General features: G+C 36.9%; 1 protein-coding gene across 2 annotated transcripts in view; it reads left to right on the plus strand.

Moving 5' to 3' along the window:
• The window catches only part of LOC119783928 (phosphatidylethanolamine-binding protein 4), an 86,285-nt gene that overhangs the window by 17,419 nt on the left and 43,266 nt on the right, over positions 1-25,600 (plus strand). The window contains exon 4 of one of the 2 annotated variants that reach the window (XM_038285671.1): positions 14,928-15,023. The exons of the other annotated variant lie outside the window; for it this stretch is intronic. Within the exon in view, the coding sequence (XP_038141599.1) occupies positions 14,928-15,023 (96 nt within the window). The remainder of the gene's footprint in view (positions 1-14,927; positions 15,024-25,600) is intronic. 2 annotated transcript variants of the gene reach the window in all.

The raw sequence follows: 25,600 nt of genomic DNA on the forward strand, positions 1-25,600 counted from the left end.
TTGGAACTGGGAGGCTTAGCACCAGGGTTTTTTTTTTTTCTTTTTTCTTTTTGTCGACAACTACAGCTTAAATTTAGATTCCCCCCCCCCCTCTGTCTTTTTTATGTTTTTATTTCTTTGTCTAAATCCTATTGAGCTGTGCTCCAGGTTTTTCCTTGAGTAAAAAGTTGATATTATTGTGAGGTTGGAAAAACGACTTTTTTTTTTTCATGTGTGCGGGAATGTAGATTTCTCACACACCCCCCCCCCCCCCCCCCCCCCCCTCCCATGAAATCCTAATTGTGCCTCTGAGGGCTGGTAGGGTATCTGTGCTCAGCTCTGCTCAACAGGATTTGTGTCTGTGTATGTTAGAGAATGTCTCTTAGCCTGAATACGGATATAACCCTTTCATCGCACAAGCTGCCGATTTTTCATATTTGCCAAGGCTGATTCTAAGCATCTTTAACTTTTTTTTTCTTCTTAAAATATCTGATAGTTCTTCAGGATTGATAGTGAATTGTTTTTATGGATGAGCCATATTTAAAAATCAATCTACCCATCCAGGCCAGGTTTAGTCTATAGTATGTATTCATATGGAGAATTTATAACAGGTCTAAGCAGCATCTGTCCTTTCTGTTCCATCTATGCAAATCCAGGATAAGATCCTCTCTGCTTAGTGCCACATATCCACTGGATTTGATCTGTGTGAGTTATGCAGTTTGGTAAAAAAAAAAAAAATAATAATAATAACTGCAACAAAATATATATGGAGATTATTTCTGGAGTCATTAATTGCTACTTGAAAAGGGATTTAGGATTAGCAGTCCTTTACACTACTGTCACCTGTCTCTCCCCTTCTCAATTTTGCTTCAGTTGTTTTTTTTTTTCCTAATTTCAGTATCAGTGCAAGTTGGCAAAAAAAAAAAAAATTAAGAGAGGGTGATTTATTCAAATGAATCATCAACGCTGGAATCGATTCAATATGTGCCACATTCAGATGGGTGCTATATTATTCCCTAAGGGAGAGGCAAAGATGGAGCTGTGGAGCTTTTTTATTTGTGCTGTCTTGATCAGTATGTCAGGCAAAGACGCTGAGCTTGTTCTCAATGAATGGACGAGCCCTTGAACCATAAACCTGTACCTCCTCTGATAACAGTTTTGCATTGTGATGTAAGTGCCATTCTCTATGATGTCCTCTCTGACAGCACTAAATATATCAGTGTGCACAAAATGGTCTGTCAGAAGAATAATTTTGTTTCATCCTCTTCTCCAGACTAAGGATTTTTTTGAGCTGTGTTTACATGCAATGCAACATACAGTATTGTGCAATATGTTGCATTACATTGTGGTTATTGTGGATATCATGTTTTGTCAAGGCTTCAAAGTATAGCTTAGTATTAAGGATATGTTTTATCAAGCTATGCTGCTTGTTTTCCTGTTGCTAATACTTTTTAGGTAAACTTATCTATTAAGCTTTGCTATTTTTATCAGCCATTAGCTGCCATTAAAAGTTGAATGACATAAACCAACCAGTGTGACTGGTTTAAGGGCACCATCCTATGTAAAAAAAAAAAATGTAATAAATTGTGCTGATCAAACTGATTGCATTTAACCTGCTTTTCATATTATACTGTCTGTAAGCTATGATTTCTCAGCCACTAAAATCATACAGTTGTGAGAGCTGAGGGTATAACAAGTTTCTGTCATCATTCTGCCCTTTGTGGACTTTTTGGTTCTGTTTAAGTTTCTTTTTGAGTTTTCAGTTACACTTTGATTTATGTCATTCTGTATTTTCTTGGTCATTGGTTTCTTTTCCATTTTATGTCATTGTTGTTCTATTTAGGCAGTGTTGTGTTTTTTGAGTTACTCTCTGTTGCCCCTTTATGTCAGTGTCCTTTCCCCTAGCTCCCTTCTAGTTGCTTCCATCCACAGCTGCTCCCTATCAGCTGATTGGCCCAGTCTTTGTTCTGTCTCCCTTATATACACCTCCTGTGCATTTCGTTATTGCTGGATTCTCTTCATTACTTCACTCCTTATGTATATTTATCCCTGGCATCTCTAATTTTGGTTACCTATTTATTATTTCTGGATTTTTCTTCTGTTACATCTATGTCTTCATCAAATCTGCAAGACCAAATTGGACAGTTGTAATGTAGGAAAATCATACAAACAACTATTTGCATAAATAAAACTGCGGTCCCTGGTCCATTACAATTCACTATATCGTGTGGCTCTACTGGTTTTCTTTTCCGGTGTTTTTTATTATCATTACACTGTCACAAGTACAGAGCAATGAAATTAACTCTCTGCATTTAACCCATTCAGTGTGGGGGTTAAGGGTCTTGCTTAGGGACCCAGAGTGGCAGTCGGTGTTAGTGGGTGCTTGAACTCAGGCAGCTCCTTCCCCCAGCTGGGATACGAACCTTGTGACTTATTACTTGAACTAGCCAGCTGCTTTTCAGTTTGTCTGCTAGCTGAAAAATAAAATCTATTTCATCTGAAGTTATCAACCTTATCCAGGAGTTTTTAACTGCACTTAAAATAGAAGAGATATTTCTCTTTCAGAGAGAATGACTTACTACACAAATGTTAAATTGTGGCTACATAACACTAAGGGTGATTAAGGGTTACTGCGGATTAGGGAAAAAAATAGTCCCATTTTAGTTGGCAATTTAGAGGCTTGATGCTTTTTTCCCCATTGCCACATTTCCTTATACTTCTTGACCAAGGCACTTTCCCAAAAAGTACATTGGTGCTGGTTCCCTGTGGAAGGGTGGTCAGCCGTTGTGATTCAAGATGAATGAAGTTTTTAACTGTCACTATGGCTATCAAGACATTTTATAGGTTCAGTCCAATAACTTGGTATTATTATCGTGATTAAAATAGAACATGACTCTTTTCCTAAAACAGACATTCTGGGGAACAACCTAGAGTTACTAACATTCTGTTCAATTCTCATAAATATGTCCAAAAGATAAAGTACTGGCTTGATCCAACCCATAAACTGGTATCACAGGACTGACTGTACCCTGATGGATATGCAGCTACCCCCCTCAGCTGTGTATTTGGTTAAAGAAGCATTAGACAGGTGTTGATCTCTTTTGCTGCAGGTTTGAATGTCATTCACTCAGAATTTGAACGCATAACGCAAAAGGTTGATTAAAACACATTTACAGTAAAAAGCATAACACATAGTGAAGATGAGTAAAACTTAAAGATAATCTTCCCTATCTAACTCTACATGGCCCATTAATTCTCATTGCAGTTTACTAGAATTTTGAGTCTGGTTGACTTGATGGGGTCTGTTTTCTTTGCTGAATAAAGAAACTTTTTAATTGTTAATCATTTTTCCCAATGCGTCTTTAGGAATAAAAAAAACCAAGGATGAGAACCTTCTCAGAGTTTCTGAGAGTTGTCCCTCTTGCACCACTCTCTGAACCATTTTAATGAGAACCAAATTTTTACTGGCTGGCTTTAATTATCTTGAGGAGGTTGGGGTAGTTTTGGTTAAGGGTTTAATTTAGACTAAATCATCAAAAGCTAGCTGGCCGTTTGAAGTAGGCAGGATAGCAAGGACTCTTTGTAAGATTAATATTCAAAGTTCAGAGGTCATTTCAGGCAACAAGATCATTTATGTTGTACTTTATGTACTTAAGTGTGATTTCCACCTTTGGGACCTCTGACGTCTGAAATTGCCACATCGTCCTAAGCACTTCTTGAATTACTCAGAACCCGTGATGACATGGCCCCAATTGTCAGACGGGTGGGCTGGTGACACTGGAACACAGACGGTGTTTGTCTGTTTGAAATATTCTTTTTCAAGCTTCTAAGCCCAGGGCTGTCCTCTCTCCCAGTCTCTCAACACCCAGCTTCGCCCACTGAAATAAGACTTCCATACTGGAAAATCCGGCCGTTCAACTGGCAGTCTGGACTAGGTTCAGCCCACATGACAGGGACCCACCACCATCGCCACCACTTCCACCCCTTTAATAGGCACAAGAGTTTGCCACCCCATGAAGATGCCTTTTGGTCGACATCCATGGATGGCGTCAATAGCATCTTCCTACACAAAAGTGACTGAACGAAGGGCACACAAGAAAATGTGGGAATAATTTACACTTTCTCACTGTACTACCATCAGAAACCATAATTAATCATGATAGAAAAAAGGTGGAAGCCATCTTGGCTGGTGAAACACGCAGTGCCTGTGAACAGCCCTGACACCTTTAACAGCTCCGATAGCCAAATAGGAATGGGTGTCAGAGTGCTTACAACTGAGCTCCCTCCATGGCAGCATGTTTCCCTCTATCCACAGAATTGTGTCTGCTTTATGATGCTTGTCTGCGACCGCACCACAAAGTGTAACTGTCACACTCTTATCTATTTTATCTGCACAATGTGAAACAGTAGACAGTCTGTGGAAATAAGACTGAAAATGTTTTTTTTCTCTGTCTTTCACTCTTAGCTGCCAAAATAAAATGTGACAAAATAAACTAGATCCTTTTCACAACACAAGTAGTTTTGATAATTTCCTTTGAACATTTGCTGTCTTTAAATGCACATTTACTGATCTTTATTCGCTTTGCTTGCAGCCACAAAGAAAAGAAAAATCTTAATAACTTGATTTCTAGATATACTGAAGAAGAAGTGAGAATATGCTCATACTTTAACTTTTATAGCTGTCGTGGTGGTAAAACAACAGTAAAATAGCAGATCTTTTACTCCCGGTGTGTGACATGGCTGACAGATTAATTATGGATATGAATCCAGAGCTGCAATTTGCCCTGTTTGACTTTGTTTGTTCTCAGCAGTCAAACTAAATGACAAAAATATTTCCCTTTTGCCTCATTTAGCACAGACGGAGGCTCACTTTTCCCGGCACCTGGCCACTTGCTTCTTCGGTGTACCTGTTAGCTGTAGTTACTGTGTCTGAGCATGTGCATTTTGCAGAAATGTTTCACGGTAGTGAGTAGGTGTATGTGTGTAAAGCCACCACTAGAAAGTGTTGAAAGCCTCAGCTAGCAAGATCGCATCCAGGGTGACTAATAAGCTTAACATGAGCACGGCTGTGTTCGCAAACATGGTGCGCTGAAAGAAGTCTTCAATGTTGAGAGAAATGCAGAAACGATTCCTCAGGCTGCTACTAATTCCTTCACCCCCCTCAAGCTTCAATCAGACTGTGAACCATCTTTCTGTTAGCAATGGATTTATTGCAGTTATAAACTCCAGATCAGAAGTGCAAGACTTTGGCAACAAAGTTGAGGAGAAACCGCATTTAATGATTTGCAAAGTTTGTAGAGGGGCTGCTGTTTTGCAGGTGAGGGGCAAATAAAGGCAGTTGTGCTGTTGGTTATGAAATGTATTTCATTGTCTCATCTTGCCTTCTGTCATGTGTTAATTTGATTAAAATACAGCGTATTTGCATATTTCTATGATCAAAAAGAAAACAAGATTATGCTATTATGTAAACTTGTGTTTGTATTCTGCCTTTGATTCCCCTTAAACTGCTGCCTCTTCATAGCGCACTCACTCCTCTGTTTGGCTTTCAAACAGAAATCTAGTAGCTGTGTGGCCCTGGAATACGCAGTTGTATCCACACGTGACTTTCCTCTGACCATGTGGCTCCTCAAAGTGTGGATTTCTAAGCCACTTCACACTCCATCCCTGTGTGGGAGGACGCTGCGTTTAAAAATAGGCAGGTTTGGAGGTAGTGAGCAGAGCACTATCTAAAGCACTTGATACAAAACACTGCACTATTGGTATGCTCTTTAAAAGCAGTTTTGTATATCTTGTTCAATGATAAAATAGGGTCTGCAGTGGATTCCTTTAAAATTACCACCATTGCCTTCATACATAAAAGTTGTGAGATGAGGGCCACGAACTTCAAAATGCTTTATTGGGATTTAATGTGACAAAGCAGCACAAAGTGGAGCATAATTTTCAAGTGGGAAAAAAATTATTTGCAATTGTCTTAACAAACACAAACCTGAAAAGGGTGGCATTCCTTAAACTGTGCTACTTACTTTGTTGCAATCACATTGTGTTGGAGGGTAAGTGTATAACAGCAGGGAACTTCTTATGACCTTAATGTAATTCAAATTGCCTATTCCTTTTTCCAAAATAGATCAAGTTCATTCAGGTTGGACCAAGAGTGGCTATAAGCATCAGTCTTTAAGTCTTTGATGGAGTCCGTTTGAATTCATGTCTGGTCTTTAACTAGGGCATTCTATTGTTTTCAATAAATGATTATCAATAATTTTATCCCAGTTTAATGTTCTTTTGGAAAACCTATGGACTTTACTCTGACCTACTCATTGTCCCTTATATTTGCAGATTTTTTGGTGCATACTTTACTTTATCCAATAATTAGATTGACTTTTCAATTAGACTACAAGAGCTGATATGTGAGCTGATACGTGGTTAATCATCACCAAGTAGCTTTTTGTCATCCATCCATCTATCCATCCATCCATCCATTTTCTGACACGCTTATGCCAAGCAGGGTCACAAGGGGAGCTGGTGTCTTTCTCCAGCTGTCTTTAGGCAAGAGCCAAGGTACACCCTGGACAGGTCTTCAGTCCATCACAGGGCAGCCTTTTTTTCCTATCATTTACATTTTTTTGACATTTATAGTTTCTTGTCAAATCCATATATTGACTTTGCTTGTTACAAAGCAGGAAAAAATTAGATATAATAACTAATACTTGCACTTAGGAGCATTAAGGTTTCTAAGGTACTGCAGAGGAGGTGTGGGGGATGTGCTGTTATTAATAATGAGGACCTTCATACCTGGACGGTTGATGACCTCTAGGTGAGTGCCACAGCTCGCTGGATTCTCCATCTCATGCCGTCCCTTTACTCCCCTCTGGATTCAATTACTGCTACCAGGATGACCTGTGACCCCTCTTTTAGCACATCTAACCTAATCTTGTGTCTCCGGCGGTGTTAACAGTGGTAAACCTCCTCTGTGACCATCTGCTCTTGTTCCAATCTCTTTTGTCTCCTGCTTTTAAACTAACAAGTTATTCTTTTGTGAAAAATCTTAAAATAGTCCCTTCTTGTGGATCACAAAAGAACTTGTTTAGACATTTGGCATTTTCTCAGAAAAGTTTTATCTAAAAAAAATAGTTAATTTAAGTGATTTTATTTAGAAATTAATTTCAATAACTATTCTTTTGACACAAAGTAATATAGTATTTATTTCTATGACACAACAACACAGCATAACATTTAGCCCTAGTAATAGATTAATTTGAGATACTTTAAATGATTTCTCAGGTCAAAATAGCTACAGCACTTGGTATTAATGATACAACCCTACTTTAAAAGCTTACACATATAACCTGACTGGATCAGATCTGTTCCTAAATAAGTCATTTGACCCTAAGCACTGCTTTACAGCAGTCTGGGCTTAAACACAAGAGCTAACTTAGCCAAACGTTCTTGCTAGACAGGAAAATAGATATGACGCTTACCTGATCAGACGTGTTTTAGGTTCTCTGATCTAGGATTTAATCTAGAGGGTTGAATGTTGCCTTGTCTTTACTCATAACTCCATGACCTCTCACGCTGCTGGTCCAAAATGTACTGCTATCAGATTTCCAAACACAGAAGGAGAAGGTTCTAAACCTTGAAGTGTCAAGTCTAACACTCCTAGTAGGAATGGGCATCCTTTGAATTTGAAGGATTATAATTTGAAATCTGATTCCTTCTTTTGATTTTAGTTCCACTCCAATCGATTCTCGATTATGATTCTTTTAAGAGGAAGGATCATAAAAGTTCACATGTTATGAATTAGCTGGCCAACTGATGTGTTCTGTCTGGACGAAATGGTCTGACCTTCTCCATGAAATGTACCTTTAACCCTAACCCTCTAACTTTGTGTAAATGTTACTATAAATCATCACATAGTTATTTTCTACCTTTATATAAATATAAAACTTGTGAACTCTTGATATAATCAGAGTCAGCGGACTGGGCATCAAAACTAGGAATGGGAAATAAAGAAATGCATCGATTCTGGTAAAATTGAAAGGTTAGAACCAGCTCTTATTATCGATTCTTAAAGCCCAACCCTGGCTTCTAGTGGCTTAAAGTTACTCAGTGCTCTTTATGATTACAAATAATGAAACCCTAAATCCTGTTACTTAGAAGATCTGAATATTACTTAGTGGTACCAATGAAAAAGGAGAACTTACAGAGATGAAGACCCATTTAAAAGAATGTCAAAGTACTCTTTTTTATATATATATATATATATATATATATATATATATATATATATATATATATATATATATATAGTATTTGCAATCAATACTCGTCATGTCTCTTTTTGCAGGAATTGCTGCATCAGTGCAACCTAGTGTGGAGGTGTTAAAGAAGCCCAGGTTCTTGTTGGGTCTTCCTCCTCCAGCCTATGGTCAGTCTACACTGGACTGGCCATGGACTGGTATTTAATGCGGGTGGTTTAGCAGTATGGACGGGTACCAAGTGCTGTTAAAGACTGAAATCAACATTTCTATAAAGCTGATGGAAAAATGAACAGCTCTAGAATTTCCTGTTAGAGAGCTGGACTGATTTAATAATCGATAAAACACATTGGACCTACATGACTAGATCATCATGAATGTGAAAACTTCACATGGGACCTCAAACAGCCTGGATTCTTTGCCTTTCATTTCTTCCTCCAGATCCTTAAATCCTGAGATCCTCTTTACAATGATAAAAGTACTTGAAAATAGAGCAATGGACAACAGTTCACCAGTCCAGTGCTGTTCAGCCTTTGAATGGGCTTTGATTCAAAATTCTCTTTTAGCCTAAGTAGTTCCTCATGCATATGCGTCATTTTTAAGCACACAATTTTATTTCCCATTAATATGCGTAAAAGAGACCTTTTTAAAAAGCAAGTCCTTTAAACATGATGCTTTGTTGCTAACTCTCCTTGTGGAGAGTAAGATGGTTGTATAGCCATACCATAATGTTTTTTAATTTTGTTTTTCCATCAGCTTCAAGTGATTATCAATGATTCAACTGAATATAAATGGTGTAAAATGTTGCATACTGCATGAGGTTTGCTTTTAAGTTGTTTTCATAATAGTACTTTCCAATTGTGTTCCAACTCACTGAGATTTGCCTGTACAGTTATCCTACAGAAACAAAGAAACTGTTGCTCATTTTCTCCTCTCCGGATAAAACTACATGTTCAGTGTTGGTTTTAGAGCTCACATTTTTCAGTATTTCCAGATTGATCTCTCACCCCTCTCTAAGCTGCAGTCGATGGTTCTTAAGCCATGACTGTCTCTTAATCACAACATAGATACCTGTTAATTACCAAACGAGTTCAAGTATTTTTGCTGCTTAAAAAGGGATTTGGGATCAATGCATTTCTTTGCTCCGGTTTTAGCAATGAGAACAGTTGACCATCAAATTAAACATGGTTTGCTCTGTGTACAGGGGCTAAAGAAGGCACAGGATGAAGCAATATGCATACAAATAGGCTTCTGCACAGATGACATAGTTTGGTGGTGGGTCATGGATAAAGCTTGAACTTGTAAACTCACAGAGGGGCGTCTTTTTCCTTCTTAATAACTCACCCTTACCCTTGAGGGTGTCATCAGTTTGCAGCGCTTCTCTACAAGACCAGCGATTAGCAATCTTATTCTGATCCACAGCAAAGTTCACACAAAGGTAATCAAGTAGATTTTTGTCCTTGGAAGCACTTTTTTCATCATGCCTTTGTTCTTTGCTGTATCTTCTTTAGCTGCTGTGTCTGTTTGATGCTATTGCCATGAAATATTGGAAATACAACAGTAAAAGAATAAAAGTATACAATTTTTAAATTCATATTTACTGTATGAAGTTTCTTAAATTTTCATTGGAGAAAGGAAGTACTTTTTTCTCTCTACCACCAACCAGAAGCATTGTCACAGTTTCCCGGTCTCCTGCAGGGTTGATTTGAGCCGGCAGCATCTGAGGTGTGTTCTTAGTGGACCGTTTTGCTGTGATCACGGTAGGCAGTGGGAGGTTAATCCCAGGAGAATTCAGGCTCAATCTTCCCCCGCCTCCAGCTTTTACCCAAGGCTCTCACATCTCCTGCTGCATAATGACCCGGCAGAGTCCTGTGGTACCTGAAGAGATTTCATTCCTGCCTCAGATTCTGTGATTGTTATGACATTTAGCCATTAGGAAGCAGATCTCTAGCCTTTCTTGGAACATGTAAATTAAATATAAGATGTACAGTAAAGTAAACACAGGCACTAGATGTCCTATCTCTTGGAAAAAAATACTTAAAAAAAGTATTTAAACCAATTCACTCTTTTCCCCAGTTTTTCATATTGTTTTTTATCATTTCAAATGATACATAGAATTGTTAGTGAGCACTTGTGAACAAACACCACCAGGAATTTTGTTATGTTGTAAGTTTAAAAGAAATACAATTTTCTCTTTAGTAGTATTTAAAATACAAAAGTAATAAAAATAACTGAACGTCAGTATTTCTGCATATGTAGTTCCCATGTGTCTATATGACTAAGCGTGTGTTTATATGTATGTGGGAGAACTGCAAACTTAGCAACAAAAGGTTATTAACCAAAACCTAAAGCAGTGTTCAGGGTCCACCAGAGCAATTAAAACAGGCAAAGGGGTTAAAAATGTTCTGTCTAAGAAAAAAATATTGATTGCCATAACTTTGCTGCAATCTTTTACACCAAACATGGATGAAGAGACAGTGAAGAGGAACAATTCCATTTTAACAGAGGGCAAAAGCTCCAGCACCAGGCTCGGTTGGAACAGCCTTATGTGGCAGCCCAATGGGGGCCAAAACACAAAAGAAACACAGAAGAAAGCTTAACCAATAGTTATGTCTAGGAGAGAAACAGAACTAAACAGAGAAACAGGGCCAACTATATAATCTATATTTGATGTTGATTGCGGCAGCCCAGTTACTTCCTGGATAGAGTCACAGCTTTACAGGCCAGATGTAGCTCCTATGACAAGAAAATGCATTTAGTTAAATGGTAAAAGAACAAAAAATGAAACATTTGATAAAAGAAGTATAATGAAGTAGAGAGAAAAAGTCAACCCCAGATCTTCCAGCAGCCTAAAACTATAGCAGCATAACAACAGATCATTTTGGATAACTTAAACCACTCGAACTATAAACTTTCAAATTAGAAAGTTTTAAAGCTGCATTAATCATTCTGTTAAACTATGGTTGAAAAGCAATGTCTGACCTTCATCTGTTCATTTTGATAGATTCCTTTATGTATTACAAATTTCGTCCACATCTATTTGTCCACATGTGTATAGATAGATAGATAGATAGATAGATAGATAGATAGATAGATAGATAGATAGATAGATAGATAGATAGATAGATAGATAGATAGATAGATAGATAGATAGATAGAAATACATGATATACATTTTCCTGCTGCTTTGAGAGTAATACACTATAGCTTTGGGGTTCGTGACATGCAGAGGGCAGTCACTGTTTACAACAAAGCTATTTGAAAAAGTCCTATAGGAGGTGCAGTACTTGAAATGTTTTTAGTGCTGCTATAACCCTAGTCTTAAAAATAGACATGGCCTTTTGGGTTAAGAATGGAAGTTGGTTCTAACGGGAACCATGATAACTTAAAGATCTGCTTACTATTACACTTTTAGAAATTCTAGGAACTACTAGTAAACACAGTTTGGGAACAAAGTGCTCTTTTAGGAACACAAGGAACAACTCAATCAGGAAACCAGTGAAGAAAAGCTAAAATAGAAACGCATTCTCTCTTTCTTTATTTTCATCAGAGCTGTAGCTTTTTGGATCAGCTGAAGGCTTTTCACTGCACTTGGTGAACTTTCTAATAGTAAAGGCTTGCAATAATTGAGCCTTGGAGTAACAAATGACCTAATTTGTTTTTTCAGCGTCAAGCCTTATTGATGTTTCCAATTTATTGACTTATTTTTGTAAAAATGTTAAAAAAGGAATGCGAAAGTGGTTAAGTTGATGGGAGGATGGATTAAGAAAAAATGTTTGGTAATTCTGCAAAAGAAAAACCTGCTTGAAAGCTAAAAAACTTTAAGAACAGCTCTGAGGTTAACCTTAGAGCAGGAAAAAAACATACTGGCACTCATGTGCTTATCATTAGTAAAAAAAATAACAAGTGCAACAGTGTCTTCACAGGTCTGCCTATAAGACAGCTGCAGCACATCCATAATCTTGCTTCCCCATTCTATCTAAAACTAAGAAACTAATAGAAATCTTAGGATTAAATAGTTTAATTTAACATAAAATGGTAACATCATTAGTTTTAGTATGTCATTTAGTCTTTACTGTCTGGTATTATGCAGCTGCGGAGAACTTTGGTTTTGCTTATGTAAAGCACTTTTAATTGTCTAGTTCCTGAAATGTGCAAACATGCTTCGCCTGTTGTAGCATAGTAGAGTCAAAGGTCGAACCTAAATCCAAGTAAAAGTGTTGGACTGGTTCAGCAAAGTGTCCGTTCAGCAGAGGTTAATTATAACTGTAAAAACTCTCCTAATAAAGTAAGACAGCAGAACGAGGTCCAAATTTGAAAAGAAATTGTCTGCCTTCCAAGATAGTGTTATGATATACATTTAGTTTGCACAAGCCCTGATAAATTATTTCAGATGGCAGAGTATGCATCTGTTTTTCCCTGGAGTCTTTCACACATATCTGTGTGTAATTAATGTGAATTTTGACAGATGGGCGGAAAAAAATGTCCACATAAGAGAGAAGGGTACATGCCACAATGTGTGAAGTGCAAGCTTGATGGGAGCTTCTTGTATTATTTTCGCTGTCCATGCCAGCTGGACTAGCAGCTAGAGAAATGTTACAGGTAGAAATGCAAGCTTTAAATATATGCAGAAATCATTTAAATTCAACGACCGCCATAAATAGGCTGGCACATTTAAATTTTTTTTCCCTTGCTACAGTTTGAAATTAATGTGGAACACTCTTAATATTGTACTAAATTTAGCATCACAAAAAAACCTGAACCTGTCCCATATCAAGGGTGCGCATGCAAAGTAATTTTCGTGAAATAACCAAGAAAGTGCGATTTCGCTCAATAGTAATTGTGACTGGAGGTCATTTCTAATTTAAATGCTTAATTTGCCTTTTAGGCTGCATGTGCGTCTGCTGTTGTTTGAAAGCATGCTATTTCTGAAGGCACCGGGGTCTGACTTAGATATTAGTATAACTACATTATCACACTTTTTTTTATGCCTGGTAGCGAACATATAAAAATGAGGATTACAACTCTGGAGAAGGCAACAGGTCATGGTTGGTAAGCTGCCCGGGGGGGTCACTGATATAGAGTCACTTTTGACAGGCTGTGGAGGAGGCTCTATTGTTACTGGTGTGTCTGGATGCTACCTGCAGGCACTATAGCTGAGACTACAGTATTATCCTATTATTAGGCTTAGTTGTTTACGCATATTACTGCTTGTCAGGTAGGCAGAGAATCCTTCTGAAAATGAGCATCTGCAGAAAAATACATGACTACTTCTTTATCTCATTCAAGTACATCGGCTTAGGATAATTTTCTGAGGCCTGCAAGAATGTCTTCACAGGACAAAACAAACAGAAATTTAAGATTTATGTTTACAGGAAAGCATTTGATCCTTTGAGAATCTTTTACCGTGCCGCCAACAGTGTTATTTGGCAGTCGGCGCTAGAACGTAAGAAAAGCTGCACCTGTTTTTTTATGTTTTCAGGCTGATATCATTATGGTCTTTGCTTCAATTGAAAGTGGATATACTGTAAGAGGACACTGTGTCGCTGTTTGTAGAGGAAGTGAACAAAATAAAAAAAGCCCATCATATGGTCTGGCAGATTTTGGGCACCAAACCAGGGATGACAAATGTGCTCTTGCAATAATTCAATCTGCTCTCATAATTCTCTAACTTTTAGGGACAGACAGAATGAAGATTTTTTTTTTCCCTTTCTGGCAATAAAGCTGCCAAATCATCGTCCAATAACTGTGATCAAGTGTTAGTTAAGATGCTTTTTCTCTCCATTGACAGATTGAGGGGTATAAAGATACTTGATAAATGGCAGAAAGTTACTGTGAATATGTTAACGAGACGGTTCTGGTGTTAGGTCCAAAACGTTGTCATTTTGTTTATGTCACAGGAAGGATATTAAGTTTAAGTAATGACAGAAGGGACGGAGCTTGTTTGAGAAAAGAATAAAAAGATCCACTGCAGTTGATGTTCTCACATATTTCTCTTTCTTTTTTTATTTTGATAACTGGTAGCCTTGGTAGTTACATTTGAAAATCACTGGGAAAAAAGTTCTAAATCTTACATTTTAGAGAAATTTACCAAACTTGCTTTTCCTGGGTGATATGCAAGAAATGTAGATAGTTTTCTATGAGAAAGAACAAGAACATGCAGCAAGTTCTTTAATAGAGTTAGTAGTTTTAATTCAGCATAAAATAAAGCAATAAGAATTTCCCCATTTGTGCATCAAAGCAGTTTCTTCACAACCTTTTTTATCTATTACGAAACTCAAAAAGTGTATTGAAGTGCTGCTGGTTGGTTCATGTTTTTATTGTCTGAGCATGTTGGATGTTCTTAGTTTTAATGTATTTTATGAATCTCGCGTACCAAATGAGAGCAGATCAAGATTTTAAAAAAGCCACTTTTAATCTGTGATTAATTTGAAGACACAAAATCAATATCATAAACAGCAGGTAAACAATAACATCATATAATTCACGGCATCTGTTGAGGGATGGGGCTGAAATGGTTGTTAAGCTTTTGCCAACATTATACTTGAACGGCACATCTTAAAAAGCTAAAGGGGTCAAGTAAAGCACCTAGAAAAGCTGTGTTTAAAACCAATAAAAAAATGTATGTAAGTGTGTTTTAAAAAATAGAATCTGTGACAAATGTAAAAAGTTGCATTTATTTCTTTTTGCATGCAGAAAAGGATGTACGTCCTGGTGATGGTTGATCCTGATGTTCCAAGACGATCTGCGCACCCTGCCTACTGGAGGCACTGGTTGGTTGTGAACATTAAGGTACAGTTTGTCTCCAAAACCTTCTGCTCCTTCACCTCATCAGTTTTGGCGATGGTTATACAGGCAGTTCTCCTTATTGGATTAGAAAGTCATACTGTATGATATAAAATTTAAGAAGTTGTGTTTGGTAGGTTTTTTAAGTGTGCATTTTCATAATCTCGTGGTCTCACTTGGCATGTGAGGTGTTTACATCTGCACCAGGACCGATCGTGAAGCTGAAAAATTATGAATGGTTTTTTAAAGCCGAACTTGGTTGAAAAAAAACAGTGCCAAGTTTGAAAATGTTAATTTTTCATATCATGTATCTTGTGCAATAAATGCCTGCGACAAAAGTGTGGGAGTAAGTCTTTCTAAATGGCTGTGAAAGTTTGCAAGGCCCTGTCAGCAGCAATTTCCCTCTGCTGCGCAGTGCCTGGGACGTGTCAATGTGAGCGTGTGAGACTGAGATTGGGGAGAGCAGCATGCGAGGCACACACTTTTCCTCCCATAGTGCTCCAGTCCCTCAGCTCCCCCTTCAGTGGAGAGATCTTGGCAGAGTGTCCTCCCTTCATCTGTTCCCCCAGGCAGAGCAGCTCCCCCAATGATCCACACTTCTCCATATTTTACACCCCCAAAATGGGCACAGCTCCGATCCCCTTATTTCTCTTCATATTTCACTCCTTTTTATCCATTCGCTTGTGTGTTTTCGCATTCTTGCATTCTAACGCCAAATGCATGTTGAGTTGTTGATTGCCTCAAATATTTTGAGGTTTGCAGACATTTTTTATAATCCCTTGAGAACTGGGAGATCAACCCAGTAGATACTAGTAGCCTGAAAAGCAAGATCACAAAGCCGCTTCAGAGATGTGTCATTGCTGCCTTTTCATTTTTTTTTAAAGACTTGATTTTTAAAATAAAAGAGCACCGAATCCATTTAAAGATCCAAACTTTTGTTCTGTAAAAAAATGCTCTTAGGACATAATTCATTCACCTATATTTCTCTTTGCTGGATAAATATTAGATACCCTCCTTGTTTACTTTTCTTATTAACAGATGTACACGGTCAATAATAACCCACCTGGATAATGAAATATGGATTCTTATTGCAGTATCTCTCAAAATACAAAGATTTTTAAAAAGCTATCTGGAGGAAAATATACTTATGACCTTGCTTTATGTGTTTTTTAAAGGGAGAGTCCTTGAATGGGTTTGTAAAAGTAAACCTCATGGTGCATAAGCACCTTTTTATAGGTCATTACTCATATTTTCATTACATTATAAGACGCATGGCTTTTTTGTCCTCTCTGTCTGACATTAAGTCCGTATTATCCTTTTAGATGAGGTAGAATTCTCATATTTTTTTTGCTAAATACCTAAAACAATTGTAGAGGTTTTTTTTGTACTTTCTTCAAATTAAGATGTTAATTTCTCCAGTATTGGCTGGTAGAATTGATTTGGTTCAAACTATTTATGCTTTTAAAGCTTCTCACAATATCCTGCTGGAATTTTTTTAGCTCTTTCGTCTTGACTTAACTGGTGCCACATATTCTGGATTGCAGGCCTTCATACACACACCTTCTCAGCTCTCTGGGGTCATTTCCATCTGGAAACCCATTTAAGCCTGTGTTTTAACTTTCCATCTGATGTTTGTTCTATGTTTTCCCATATTTTCCTTTTCACGTGCAAGGACCATGCTACAGAGATTGTTGAAGGTTAAAGGATGGATGAACAGGAAGTGATCTATGGGTGACTTGGAGGTGTGGTTGAGGCGTTGGCCTTCTTCGATACTTAAGTTAATATATTAGCTTCATTTCTAATTATGTAGATAGTGATCAGTTGCATATTGCCTCTTGTGATGTCATCAAAGCCAGCTGCAAATGGTAGATTATTTTTATAAGACTAGATTTTAATGGAGCTGAATAACATTTTACAAGTAAAAGCGGAAACATGGCATGTTGTTTATTTAATAAACTATAGAGTCGTTGAATAATTTAGAATATTATCAAAACATTAAATTATTTAAGTGAGCTGAAAATGTGTCAATTAAGTTATGGTGTAAGGCGTCAGAGTAAAACTGATTTATGTTAATTAAACAAACTGATATTTTTAAAGCCTTTATTTCAGTTCATTATTATGTTTCCTGCTTAAAGCGAATGAAAAAGGATAAATAAAAAAAACAGATTGAGAAGTCATGGTGTAACTTGTAAATTTAAGGCCATATTTACCCCTATAGATTAAATCTTATAATATAGAACCAAAAAATATGGGCCATCAGTTTGTCTTTTAGCTTAGCTGTGTTAGCTCTTGTGTTTAAGGCAAGCTCAGACTGCCGTTAAGTGGTGCTCGAGGTCACATGACTCATTCGGTGTCGGACTCGATTTCGATTTTTTTTTCATAGCTAAGTATTTTTGTACAGAGCATCAATATGTCCTAAGTGATTTACTGTTTACAGACATGATAATTAATTAGAGATGTCTCAAAATAATAATAATACTTGACATCAAAAGTTACAGTGTTGATTTAAATGTTATTATCCTAAAAAGTTACATATATATATATATATATATATATATATATATATATATATATATATATATATATATATATATATATATATATATATATATATAAGAAAGTTTGATTTAAGTCACAACTTTAGTTTACAGTATATCTCAGATAAAGGAGAGACAGAAAAACAATGGAAAAAAAGAAGCATAGTATCACCTTTAATTTCTATTCTCCAACCTTTAAAGACAGCCTGGTTTATTCACCAGCTGTGAATAAACAAATATCTTTCAAGCCTTCAGACAGACGACATTCTCTCAAGCAATTCAATATCCTGTCACTTGTGTGGGTGTTGACCGGATCTGCCCATGCTGGATTGGCCAATATGATGGGATGTTTTTTCTGATTGTGACTGGTTGTTGGTCAGAAGGGTTAATGAGCCTTTTGAGTGAAGGCAGCTAGCTATTGTAGGAGGTGTTTAATTGACCAGGGTGGCTAGGTGACAAGATACAGCCTCCATTTTGTTTCAAGTGTCAAACTGAGTGTGTTAGATTCTATTCCAAGCTTCTTTTTTTTTATTTTGTGAATGAACACATGTCATTCAGAAAAACTAATGAATATGCACTGATTAAAGAACAATTAGTTCCATCTTTAAAATGTTAAGAGTGCTGTACTATGATATTCTTGGCATGTTTGTTGATTTTAACTCTGAGGTCATAGTTTCAAATGTCAAATAGATGATTGTTTACTTTTTCAGTAGTGAAATATTATGAGCTGCAGCAGCCATATTCTCTTCATATGTATTCATGGGTCCAGGGTCATACAACCTTGCCCTGGTTTGCAGATGAATCCATAATTATTGTGCATTCCGTGGAGTTGTAAAGAAGAGGATTTCCATAAATCAGCCGAAAGCGAAGTAAGGTCAGCCTGGACCGAGCAGCAAGCTGCAGCCGATTTCAGCTGATTTCTCTGTTAAAGTCTCATTAGAGAAGAAAAAGAAACATAACAAGGACACGCTGAAGTAGCTTATGTTTTGGTGCATCCCTCGCTTCTGCTCCGAGTACCAATACAACACATGGCTCATCACTTAACTAAACATGTGCTCAGGATCTTCTTGCTTTATCTCAGCCGTGCCAGAGCCCTCTGGAGAGCAGGACTTGAAATATTTGATTATTTGTTGCCAGGTTCTCACACAGTATTTATTCACATCAGTATAGAGTTTTACAAGAGGTGCACTGAGACATAAACATTGCTTCCATACATAGGGAAGGTCCTTTTAACTAAATAAAAACCTTAGGGGCCTGATTTTATATGTATATATTCTTATACAACAGTTGGTATCACTGAGTGTAAAAAATAAAATAATAAAAACCTTTTCTGACTAAATAAGCTGCACATCAATATGATACACTATCTTGATTGTATCTCCTATTTGTTTACATTTAACGGTTTGCCGGCCATAGATCCAAACTGCTGCTTTGTGGATATTAGTCTTAAAGAAGGTGATTAATAACATTTAAAAATTGTTGAAACTCATTAAACATTAAAAAAAATATTGAAGATTTATCTATGGAAGGAGAATTATTAATTACTTTTCAATATACAGTTAAGCCTGAAATAATTCATTTTTGCAGATCTGTTTAAATTAGGCTTAAAAGTCAGGACTCTGGTTTTGTAGCTTCAAAATGTCAATATTTCTTCCAGTTAGAACAAGATTGCTGGTTAATTAAATGTGATTTAGAATATGAAGAAGGAGCTAAAATTATGTGTTTTGTTAAAGCAGCCTTCAGACCTTAAGACTGGGAGTTCATATTCAAAGAGAAGACATTAAAATATCAGTAAAAACATGCAAATAGCTGCTCGTCAGTTTTAAGTAGTTGATTCCTCTAAAGCAGACTTAACTGATTTTTAAGGCAAGATTTTTCTATTTTTATGTTTATGAAAGATTATTTAAGGCAGGCTATTGTTTTACACTGTTTTTATAATTGATTTTTGTTATTTATTTACAACTTTAAACATGAACACACAGTTTCACATCACTTATTTCCATCACATTTGAACTTTGGCTTTCTATCAATAACAGAGACAAAAGTACATTAAACTAAACTAATAAAATAAATAAACAAAATATGTATAGACACATACATACAAACATATAAAAAGGGAAAATGTGTTACTATAGCAAATCTTAATTTTCCTAAATATACCTCAGCACAAATTTTCTAATTAATAATCTCACTCAGTACATTTGTTCCTGTGTCAAAATTGTCCTCATTTTTAATTCTGGCCAATAATTTTTCATATGAAAAAAATTTATTTTCTTCTTGTTTGTTCTCCGCCTGTTATATAGTCTTAAGAGGAGGATCTTTCCACACTAAGATTCACTTGAGCAGCTCTAATTACCCCGAGTTATATAACCATAAAACTTGTGCTTTGATACCCTTAGTATTATAGATTGACCCCTGGTATGGCACAGGTGAAAATGGAGAAAAGAAGGAGCATTTCAAAGGAAAAGTCCGGTCAGCAAGGAATAACCAATGGGTCATTATTTATACTTAAAACTAGTATGTTTGCGATGATTTAATGAATTTAGCTTTGATCAGTCAAAAAATAAAAACAATATTTTTCGTTACGATCACTGAGTCTGGGAATGGTCATTTTTGCCCAAATATTGTAACACCTCACTCCTGACATCTTCCAGCAGTGATGTCAGAATTTGTTATTTCACCTTTCTGATTCATGATCCTCCATGGACGGGTTCGTCTTGGTTTTCCAACTTGAAGAGGGAGGATTTGCCATCGAACTTCTGGCCAGAGAAAAAAACAAGTCATTAATCCATTACTCTCTGCTTCGAATAGTGCAGTGGTTGTCATCATCATCACGGATAATAGCCCGTTATGACCAACCTCAGATACAGCCCTGGGACTTGATCAACAGCCGATACCGTGACATCCCAAACCGGTAGGTGGCAGTAGTGCTCTTTGACAAACATTGATGTCTCCAGTAAAGCACATTCAAATGAAATTACTCTTAATTAAAAACACTTATAATTTCTTGAAAAGTATGTAATAAATTCCTGCTTAAAGTACTTAAAAGTTTATATTCTGAATGTGACCGGACTCTTCCTATATGGCTCTGTAATGTGGGCAGCACTTAAGAATTTAAGCATTTTTTATCTTAGCAAGCAGTTTGATTATCATGTTCATATATGCTCTCGAGATCTGAACTAAAAATCAATAAATAAATGGTTGGAATAAAGACCATGAACTAGAAATGTGTCCCATTGAAAAAAACAATAAAATATTCTTCTTATTGCTGCTCCAAAATTACAAAAGTTCTGCATAAAATAGGTACCTAATAATCCTTATCACAGAATAATATCCCTATATATATTTAAAGCTTAGAAATAGATGCTTTTTATATACAGGTGCTGGTCATAAAATTAGAATATCATGAAAAAGTAGATTGATTTCAGTAATTCCATTTAAAAAGTGAAACTTGTATATTATATTCATACATTACATACAAACTCATATATTTCAGATGTTTATTTTGTTTAATTTTGATGATTACAAATGACAACAAATGAAAATCTCAAATTCATCATATCAGAAAATTAGAATATTGTGAAAAGGTTCAAAATTGATGGCCCCTGGTGCCACACTCTAATCAGCTAATTAACTCAAACCACCTGCAAAAGCCTTTAAATGGTCTTTCAGTCTAGTTCTATAGGCTACACAATCATGGGGAAGACTGCTGACTTGACAGTTGTCCAAAAGACGACCATCGACACCTTGCACAAGGAGGGCAAGACACAAAAGGTCATCGCTAAAGAGGCTGGCTGTTCACAGAGCTCAGTGTCCAAGCACATTAATAGAGAGGCGAAGGGAAGGAAAAGATGTGGTCGAAAAAAGTGTACAAGCAAGAGAGATAACCGCACCCTGGAGAGGATTGTGAAACAAAACCCATTCAAAAATGTGGGGGAGATTCACAAAGAGTGGACTGCAGCTGGAGTGAGTGCTTCAAGAACCACCACACACAGACGTATGAAAGACATGGGTTTCTGCTGTCGCATTCCTTGTGTCAAGCCACTCTTGAACCACAGACAGCGTCAGAAGCGTCTTGCCTGGGCTAAAGAGAAACAGGACGGGACTGCTGGTGAGTGGTCCAAAGTCATGTTCTCTGATGAAAGTAAATTTTGCATTTCCTTTGGAAATCAAGGTCCCAGAGTCTGGAGGAAAAGAAGAGAGGCACTTCATCCACGTTGCTTGAAGTCCAGTGTAAAGTTTCCACAGTCAGTGATGGTTTGGGGTGCCATGTCATCTGCTGGTGTTGGTCCATTGTGTTTTCTGAGGTCCAGGGTCAACGCAGCCACATACCAGGAAGTTTTAGAGCACTTCATGCTTCCTGCAGCTGACCAACTTTTTGGAGATGCAGATTTCATTTTCCAACAGGACTTGGCACCTGCACACAGTGCCAAAGCTACCAGTACCTGGTTGAAGGACCATGGTATCCCTGTTCTTAATTGGCCAGCAAACTCTCCTGACCTTAACCCCATAGAAAATCTATGGGGTATTGTGAAGAAGAAGATGCAATACACCAGACCCAACAATTCAGAAGAGCTAAAAGCCACTATTGGAGCAACCTGGGCTATCATAACACCTGAGCAGTGCCACAGACTGATCGACTCCATGCCACGCCGCATTGCTGCAGTAATACAGGCCAAAGGAGGCCCAACTAAATACTGAGTGCTGTACATGCTCATACTTTTCATGTTCATACTTTTCAGTTGGCCAACATTTCTATAAATCCTTTGTTTTTATTGGTCTTCAGTAATATTCTAATTTTCTGATATGATGAATTTGAGATTTTCATTTGTTGTCATTTGTAATCATCAAAATTAAACAAAATAAACATCTGAAATATATGAGTTTGTATGTAATGTATGAATATAATATACAAGTTTCACTTTTTAAATGGAATTACTGAAATCAATCAACTTTTTCATGATATTCTAATTTTATGACCAGCACCTGTAAAGCCCTGGTGACTCTCTACTGTTTGGTGCCGTTTTTCAATAGTGGACCCTGGTCGTTTATTTTCCAACTTTTTGTTTTTCAAACATTTACAAGCTGATGCAGATTCATTTTTTATAAATCTAATCAGCGGTTTTCAAAAAAATTTATTTATGTCCTTCCTGCCACAAGCAGTCATATGTTGCTTTCCTTGGAGGAATAAACTATGACAAACCGATAAATTAAATATAACCGCATCTTTGCTGTCATTTGTTTTATTGTCCTGCTTAAGTTCCTTCCTGTTGTATTCCCTCCTTTGCCAAATTAAAGAAATGTTGCCAAGTTAAGCATGTTATTTCATACACTTTTGTGTGGCCATTTCTTCTTTAATATTTTTGTTGCTGTAACATCAGAATTTCCTCATTGTGGGACAATAAAGGGTTTTTTCTATTCTATTCTGTTCTATTCTATTCTATAATTTGAAGGCTAGTGCGAAACAGCTATTTTTTCTTAACACAAATAAGTAGAATGAAAAAGTTTGAAACAGTGAACAAAGTGAAATTACAATTTCTGCCAGATTCTATTGTGGCAGCCAACATGCCTACTCTAAAACTACAGTCTTTCGCTTTGAATGGGTTCGTACAGCTCTGGTGCTTCCTCTCTCTCAATAGTTAAATGTTGGCAAAACCTGTTAGTAGGAGTGTGTTTTCACTGATCAGAAAACGATCAGGGAGTCACCAAACAGGGCTGAGAATTGTCTGATTCTGCTAACCACACAACTCTTTAAATCTTTGTTCCCTTACCATCCTCCTCCTCACTTCTGAAGCAATACATATCTGGGTCTTTTTCTACCCTTGTTTGTCACAATCCCAGTTGTTGTTGTTTTTTTTTAGAAATATTGCTTTAACTGCAGATATGAGCAAATTTAGAAAAAAAAATTTCTTGAAGTTAGTCCCAGACTCCTAAAGCATGGGATTAATTTCCACTGTTATGCTGATGATACCCAGCTATATCTGTCTATAAATCCAGATAAAGCTAACCCATTACATAGATTACAAGCATGTCTTGAAGACATAAAAACCTGGATGACTCTTAACTTTCTGCTTCTGAATGCAGACAAAACAGAAGTTATAGTCTTTGGACCAGAGTCTCTGAAAAAGAAGCTGATTAGCCAGTCACTTCATTTGGATGGGATTAAACTGATTTCAGATAATAAAGTAAAAAATCTTGGTGTTATTTTTGATCAGGACCTGTCATTTAAATCCCAGATCAAAGAGGTTTCTAGAATTTCCTTCTTTCATCTGAGGAACATTGCAAAAATTAGAAATCTCCTGTCCAGGGGTGATGCTGAGAAACTAGTCCATGCATTTGTTACTTCAAGGCTGGACTATTGTAATTCTTTACTATCAGGAAGTCCACAAACTGTAGTTAAAAGCCTTCAGCTGATCCAAAATGCTGCAGCCAGAGTTCTGATGAAAATTAAAAAGAGAGATCATATCTCGCCTATCCTGGCTTCTCTTCATTGGCTTCCTGTTAAATCAAGAATAGAATTTAAAATCCTCCTTCTCACATATAAAGCCTTAAATGGCCAAGCTCCATCTTATATCAGAGATCTGATTGTTCCTTATGTTCCTAACAGAGCACTTCGCTCTCAATCTGCAGGTTTACTAGTGGTTCCTAGAATTTCTAAAAGTAGAATGGGAGGCAGATCTTTTAGTTATCAGGCTCCTCTCCTGTGGAACCAACTACCAGTTTTAGTCCGTGAGGCAGACACCCTGTCTATTTTTAAGACTAGGCTTAAAACTTTCCTTTTTGATAAAGCTTATAGTTAGGGTGGCTCAGGTTATCCTGAGCTCTCTCTCTATATTTATGCTGCTATAGGCTTAGACTTTTGGAGGACATAGGGACCCCCATTTCATCATTCTGCTTCATTCTCTCTCTGTTCTCCTATTCTGCAGAATCTGTTTGTTCAATCTCTAACCTTCTGCTCTCTCTGCTTTTCCTCAGAGTAGCTTTGCCTCGTCTGTTCCTGTTTGGCTGTGACGTCATCCAGGAAAGAAACATCAGCTGTGCTGCTTCCATCAACACCCTTGTTTGTAGATGTTGGAGATCGGCCTGTCTTCAGGTGTGGTCCTGTTTCTCTGGCCGTGGCTGGGTGGAAGTGCTCTCTTCATCCTCTGGCATGGGAGCTGCCTTGGAGCTCGTCTGCCTGGCTGTGTGTTTCCTGGACGGGGCCGCCTTTTACAGCTGCTTGTATCTCTGCTTCTGTCTCCTTGAACCCCAGTCGGCCTTGGCAGATGGCCGCTCACACTGAGCCTGGTTCTGCTGGAGGTTTCTTCCTGTTAAAAGGGAGTTTTTCCTCTCCACTGTCGCTACAAGCATGCTTAGTGTGAGGGATTGTATTTGAGTCAATGAGTCAATGCAATCAACTGGTTTTCCTTAGATAGAAAACTTTGTATCAATTTGACTGTATGATCTGGTTGAACTGTAAAGTGCCTTGAGATGACATGTGTTGTGAATTTGGCGCTATATAAATAAACTGAATTGAATTGAATTAAAGATCAGATCACATCTACCTTACAATACATTGATGGCATGTTCTCTTATTTTTGTCTTCTAACTAAATTAGCTTCTGTGTTACATCAGAACTATTGAAACAAGCCATAACATACTATTTACAATTTCTATAGACTCTGATCAACCTTAATAGTAAATTGTAATTATAGAAAAAATATCTCAGTTGTTTATTTTATTATTATTATTATTATTATAATTTTTATTTTTTATTTTAAAATGTTATTAAGCTGCGACAATTTCTTGTCCTGATTTATTTATATATATATATATATATATATATATATATATATATATATATATATATATATATATATATATATATATATACTTTAAATTTTAGATTGAGCTACTGCAATATAGGCTCAATTCTGTCTACACAGTGTCCAACAACTGTGCATTGCACTTGTTAAACTCTAAATGATCATTTTAAAGCTTACAGTTCATCACATTCACACATAAAAGTAGCTTTAAAATCAAGGTGAAGTTAAGGCCATAATTTTT

Source organism: Cyprinodon tularosa, unplaced genomic scaffold (genome assembly GCF_016077235.1).
Source record: "Cyprinodon tularosa strain WSP-4 unplaced genomic scaffold, ASM1607723v1 ctg214, whole genome shotgun sequence".
Classification (NCBI taxonomy): Eukaryota; Metazoa; Chordata; class Actinopteri; order Cyprinodontiformes; family Cyprinodontidae; genus Cyprinodon; species Cyprinodon tularosa.